The sequence below is a fragment of the Empidonax traillii genome, unplaced genomic scaffold, assembly GCF_003031625.1.
Source record: "Empidonax traillii isolate 1590-97213 ecotype Southwest subspecies unplaced genomic scaffold, ASM303162v1 scaffold1220:size151964, whole genome shotgun sequence".
Classification (NCBI taxonomy): Eukaryota; Metazoa; Chordata; class Aves; order Passeriformes; family Tyrannidae; genus Empidonax; species Empidonax traillii.
In genome coordinates this window covers 78,686-85,120 of record NW_020956413.1, presented here as the reverse complement: position 1 = coordinate 85,120, position 6,435 = coordinate 78,686, and the positions used below count along the sequence as shown (strand labels likewise).

At 41.9% G+C, this 6,435-nt stretch overlaps 1 protein-coding gene across 2 annotated transcripts in view; it reads right to left on the bottom strand.

Annotated features, from left to right (window-relative positions):
- Positions 1–4,736: 4,736 nt before the first annotated feature.
- Positions 4,737–6,435, bottom strand: part of WIF1 (WNT inhibitory factor 1) — a 42,464-nt gene continuing 40,765 nt past the window's right edge. For both annotated transcript variants that reach the window (XM_027905907.1, XM_027905908.1), the window contains one exon: positions 4,737–5,571. In XM_027905907.1, the coding sequence (XP_027761708.1) occupies positions 5,450–5,571 (122 nt within the window). In that variant the 3' untranslated portion in view covers positions 4,737–5,449. The remainder of the gene's footprint in view (positions 5,572–6,435) is intronic.

Sequence of the window (6,435 nt, the reverse complement as noted above, 5' to 3'; positions counted from 1 at the left end):
TTAGGAGCTGGTGTACAAACTGGATCTGATGTTAGCATGACACATTGGTTTCCTGTTCTGATTTTCAGGCACAGTGAGGTGTGTTGAGTCAACAGGCAATTTGAACAGTGCCACTGCAAGTTCAAGAAGTACCTTGTTCACCCAATAAAACCTGCTTGGACTTCAAATAACTGAAATCTGTCATGGAAGCACAGCTTCTTTTGAGCACAGACCTTTCTCCTTCTCTTGAGACATTTAGGTTTTTGATTTAGATACCCTGACAAATATTTAAATGGTTCTAAAGAAAAGCAAGCTTTTCACCACAAATACCAAGAGGTGTTTGTCTTCCGTTTCTCTTTTTGGGTATTGTGGGGCCTCATTCGCTGCCATCCATGGGCAGCCTCACCTACTCCTCCGCCCTGGCTGTCCCCAGGTAGCACCAGTAAGGCCAGACACCAAACCCAGCACTATATTTCACAGTTTCTCTGTTGTTTTGGGGCACATGTGCCCAGATGCAGCTGGTCACCATCTGTGACTGACATTTAAGCTTATCCCTGTAGACTGTGCTGGAGGAGAGAGGTCCCTTTGCAAAATGTGCTTAAAGTACAGACTGGTCTCTCCTCCCTTGCCAGCCATAAGATCCCTTAAGGACATACCTGGAAAGGAAGTGTTAGAAAGGACCTGTGAGGATGTCCCTTGTAAGCACCTGAACTACTTCTGCCCTGTGGCTCAGCCAGAGAGAGTATGTGTGTTAAACCCTCTGAAAAATTCACATTTATATGGAAAGATTTGTGCAATGAGGCTGTTCCTGTCTTCTGATGGGCTATGTGGAAAGGGATTAAAATGCAATTTCTGTAACTAGTATGAATAATAGAATAAGTTGCTCTAAGCCAAAAAATACAGTGGGTTTTTTGTTTAACTTGAAATTGTGATGGTCCATTTAAATTAATATTGTCTGTATGTTGGGAACTTCAGAAACCCACAGATATAAGCAATAAATCTTCTCAGATCTGCATGGCATGCCTTTTCCAAATTTTGCTGTACTCCTAACTCGTTTGTTCTGTGCCCAGCTCAGCTTTGTGTGGGTGAACTTGCTTGGCTGGACTGGGCTGCTGCCTCCAGCCAGCACCAAGCAGTGTGCAGTCAGCTGTGCTCCAGGAGGAGCACCAGCAGGAGCTGGGTGACTGGTCTGTAGCTCCGCAGCCGTCCCGTCAGAGAGCTGCAAGGAAAAATAAAAAACAACTGGAACACATTCAGCTTTAATTTTTTTTAACTAGATGCTTTTTACAGTATCATGCGAGCAAATCTTGCTGGCTCATTTTAGGGCTGGAGAGGGTGTCACTGTCATGATCTCAAGGTTTGACTACGCCCATGCTAATCATAGCACCCTGCCACCTCACTGAACATAAAGCCATATTCACACTGCAAGACCTGTGGGATATAATAGGATTACATCCCTGTTATGGATGAGAGAACTTCTGGCTAATGCAGTTTCTCTAGGCTTGAGCTGAAATGACTGCAAGACCTGGAGCTGCCATGAAGCTGTGGCTATGAACGATGCCTCAACACCCCTTAAAACCACCCTGAGATTAGCTAAGTTGGTTAAAGCATGGTGGTAATAAAGCAAAGGTTGAGGATTTGATCCCTGTATGGGCCATTCACTTAAGAGTTGGACTTGATGATCCTTGTGGGTACTTTACAGCTCAGAATATTCTGTGAACACAACTGCCACCTCTCCCTGCCTCAGTGCAGTGCTGTGGGCAGTGCAGGCACCGGAAGAATCCTGACATAATTTTCAGGCAGCTCCCACTCTGCTGCTGTCAGATACCCCCTTAGCATCTGCAATCAGGAATGTTTTTCTGTAGTGGGCAATCTCATTAGAACAGGTGATGTAGAGAAGTGAAAGGAGGGGAAAGGTAACAAATCTATTCAGCAGAAACAAAGCTGCCATTTTTCAATTAATACCAGTAGGTCTGCCCAAATCTTTGAGCCTGGCATTTGGACTTTGAATCTTACAGGCAGCAAGTCATCTAGAACAACTCTGATTTTTTTATCATCTTTTTTTTTCCTTAATATTCCTTGAAATGCAGCTGAAGCTGGAAGAATAACAGCTGGAGCATGCACTCACACTACACATGGGAAAAGAGTGCTGACTCCCGGCAGCCAGTGCTGCCTCCTGGTCAGAAAGACCCTGTGAGCTGTACCGAGTGTGTGCAGTGGTGCTATCCCTGCTATCCCTTTTCTACCTCTGCTTTGCAGGTTGTAAGCAAGTCAGGCTGCTAATTCATGCATAGCACAAACAAAAAAAAAGGACAAAATTCTCTCCAGCTCTGAAACAGTCAAGTGAAGAGGCATAGACAGAGCCAAGGGGATACTAACCTAAACTGCAAATTGCCAAGAAAAAAAAAAGCGCATGCCTCGGTTCACTAATGGTAGCAGTACAAAAAAGGCAGTTTGCCCTTAGGATGTCTGTCTCTTCTTGCTTTGTGTACCTTATGTATTTGTCCTTTGAACTGTTGTGCACACATGGACATAGCCAGATGCCAATATTAGATATCCAAATTATCGAGCACTATTAGGACTTTGTAAGGCTGTAATTTTGTCAGTTGCTTAAATTGGGATTTCTTGGGTAGCACTATAGTAATTTAACACATTTTACTCATTTTGATCACCTTACAGCTGCTGCTCACAAATGCAATGTTTGGCATCTCACTCTGGCTAACGATAAATTCTTCAAATATTGTTGAAAAGGCTGTTTCTGTCTGGCCTATTATAGTGGATTGGTAGTTTGACTTTTCTTGTTATTTTTCTCTGACTACTTTTCATCTCTGGTATACAGATTTGGGGTTTTTTTTATGTGTATATTCTGTCCAGTGAGAGAGTGTGATAAATTCTGTAGCTTATTTTCTAATGGCAAAATTGCTTCCAATTTTCTACTGGACTTTTTCTAGAGAATGAATGTTTTCCTTTGGCATTGTCAGATATCATGGACTTTGACTTAAAACTTCTCTGACATCAAGGACTGCCTCTACACAGGAACCTTTGTTCTCACACTGGCAAAGTAGAGAAAATTTTGCATGTAAAAACCTGATGCTGTTTAAGAAACAGAGTTGTGTTATAGTGTTCACTTTTCTGACACTTCTCATGATTGATGTTATTTACAAAAATCAGTGTAGAAACTGTGAAAGAAAAACAGTAACACTATAAAAAAATATTGGAACTATCCAAAAAATTGGAACACTATAAAAAAATTTACTCCATATAAAATAATACACTTGCTATTTTTTTAAGGAAGTACTTTCTAAGAAACTTAAAGGAGCAAAAAAGTTCAGTCAAAATATCTGAGGAATTTTAAGTAAGAAATTTCTGTGGTTTTAATGTAGTGTGTGACCAGTCACCTGCAAAAGAAAGAGCAAAAAGCTAGCAAATATAATATCTATGTTTGTACACAGCTCCTGCGGCATCCCTGGGAATACAGAGAAGATACACATTTAATCTCAGCCTAATATTAATCTTCTTATTTCATCATTTTAAAGAAAAATATCAAAAAATGTTTCCTTCATCAACACCTCTCCCACCAGGTTTTCATCACCCAAGGGTTTTCTTCTGTGCATCAGGCTGCCTGTTTTCTATCTGTTTTTGATCCGGCGAGGGTGCTTTTGGGACAGCACCAACTGTGGGCGGAGGCTGAGCACCCTCCCTGCCCACAGCTCCCCTGTGTCTCCCTGGGAGACACAAACCTGAGGGTTGGGGACCATCACTTTGGAGCCCACCAGCCACAGGTGTTACACATCCATGTTAGCAAAAACTAAGCAAGTTCCTTCAGCAAGCCTGAGGTCTTTTACTTCCATCCTCCCAGAGAAGGGTATCAGGACAGGGAACAAATCACCTTGTTCATGCTGTTTCTCATTACTGCCCTGGATGCAGTGGGGATGGCCTGGCCCTGCTCCTCCTTCCCCAGTGGCGTTTCTCCTGACAACAGACCCAGAAGGCTGCAGACATGAGTGGTGATGGGGGTCTGTCTCCTGTCGGATCAGGATTGTTGGGCAGTACCCACAGTCCCACTGCACAAAGGACAACAAATAATGGGCCCTTGGAGAGCTGTCCTCCCCTTTCTGGCCTAAGCAAGTCTTAGCTTAAGGGTCCATTGTCTAAACAGATCAGGAAGGTCAGCTTAATATACTGGACTTTTGCTTTGTAGCTCAAAACTTCTCACTCACTAATTTCATGCTTACACTTACATGTTATTTGTTTGTTTTTTTGTTTGTTGTCTCCCAGATAATAAGGTTGCCAGAACTGTAGTATAGCAAGGGTCTGTAATAATCTGTTGGGGCAGCACCCAAACCTTCTACAGTCCGATCACAACACAACATGGGAGCATCACCCTTGAATGGGAAACACAGTCAGGGCTGGACTATTGCCTGCTTGGACAGAGGCTCTGAGAATATCCCGAGAACCTGAGGCATCACGAACAGGGCACACCAGCCTGGCATGGCTGACTGGCAGTGCCAGGATAAAAGGAAGATGTGGTGGATGGCAAGGACAGGGAGAGAAACACTTGGCCTTCAGTGCTATCCCCTCCTTGGCACAGGCACAAGAAGAAGTTGCTTTTCTGAAATATTTTTAAGAGCTGTGGGGGTAAAAGCAGAGACAGGGAAACCAACCCCACCATGCCACTGTTTGATGAGGGTACTCCAGAAAAGCCATTGTCCCAACCCAGTGCTGATGAGACTGCAGTAGGCCACACAGAGCAGTACTCGGAAAACTAAAGTAGTATCTTTATTTTATATATAACCACCAGTATAAAAAGTTTATTACATAAAAGCTGTTTTGTTTACAATATATTATATGGCTTCAAGCTGATGCAGAAAGTTCATACATTACAGTTCTACTTTGTTTACAACATATTACGTCAGTTAAACGGCACCACTACAGTGTATTTTTAATACATAGTACTTCACAAAACTCTAAGGCCAAAAATTACATTGACTTGAGTTATTCAGTTTTTAAATTAGGCAACTTATCTATTTATTTGTTTTTCTTAGGGAAAAGTCTAAATACACAAGTTGTAAAAATTTGTAACATGCACCTTTCTTTTATCTTAAGCAAATTAAATCTGTAGCCATTGAAATTATTCAGGTTAGCATCTACAAGATTTTCTGCTTGAATATTGTTACTTAAATTTTGGAGGATATTTGCAGATACATAAACAAAAAAGGAAGTTTAAATGTAACTGTAGTACAAAACACCATCCAAAGCACTGAAAGAAGGAGCCTATATAATCAAGCTAGAGAAGTATTTATAAAACTTTAGAGGAATAGTAAGTGTCAGCTCAGTGGTTTATAATGAAGCTAATAAAATTCTAGCCGGTAATCTTAACTGTAATAACCAGCATTTTAACATTCAATCCACGAGAGGTTAATGAAGGCTATGCACTTTGTGTAACACAAACCATTTCAGATGTTGGAGTTCACCAGATATAATTGGATTCGGGTGGAACATGCCTCTCCTCAGCCCTTTTCGGTGAAGGCGTGTGCTGCCTGTGCTTGCTCCCTGTTGGCCTCAGGGCGCTCAAACCGCTGCCTCCATACCCTGGAAAATTAACCAGTTCAAGAAAAAGAATCCACAGAAGTGGGCTTGTGATCCACAGCTAATATTTCAAGTGGAAACAGTCTCCCACATTTGAACAAAGGGTTCTGCTATGCCTTACACAAGCACTCACACCTCTCTATTACCCCTCGGGATGAATGAGGTCCTGCCAGACAGAAAGGTGCTCTCACCTGGCCAGGGAGCCCAGGAGACCATCAGCACACCCAGGCTGTCACTCAGCCCTGGGTTCACACGTGCACTGTCCGTGGAAGGTGGGTGACAGTCATGATGATCTGCCAACAAGAGGCTCCCTGGGGAAAATCTGTACCAACTACCTGAGCTGGGCTTTGTTTTATGGCTGAATGCAAAGAAAAAGAACAGCAGTGACCATAAACACCTAGGAGGAAAAAAAAAGCACTCTGAAACAGGCTTAGAGCTGCTTTGTTGTGGAAAATGAAAGCAAACAATAAAAATGGAATCCAACGTATTATGTTGTAATTCTTTATAGGTTCATTTATCCATCTCATTACTTAAAGCTCATGGAAATTACTTTGAAAAACTAAGTCCTCCCATTCAATTTTTTAACCATTCTTTAGAGGAGCCATTAATTTGATGGAATATGAAACAAGTCTCTCAAATTAACTATAAATCTCCTTTCAAGATTGGGAGATGTTTGATTTCAGTTCAAAGGAGTGAACTGCAGTGCATGCACATGTATATAACTGAATACAGACACTTAAAATGGGGATGAATTTTACCTAAATGTCCTATTCACAGTTTCTCTGCTGAATACAAGGAGAGTTTAGCAGTACTAAACACAGCAGGACTGTATTCAAACTTCAGATAATGAAGGATGCAAAACCTTGG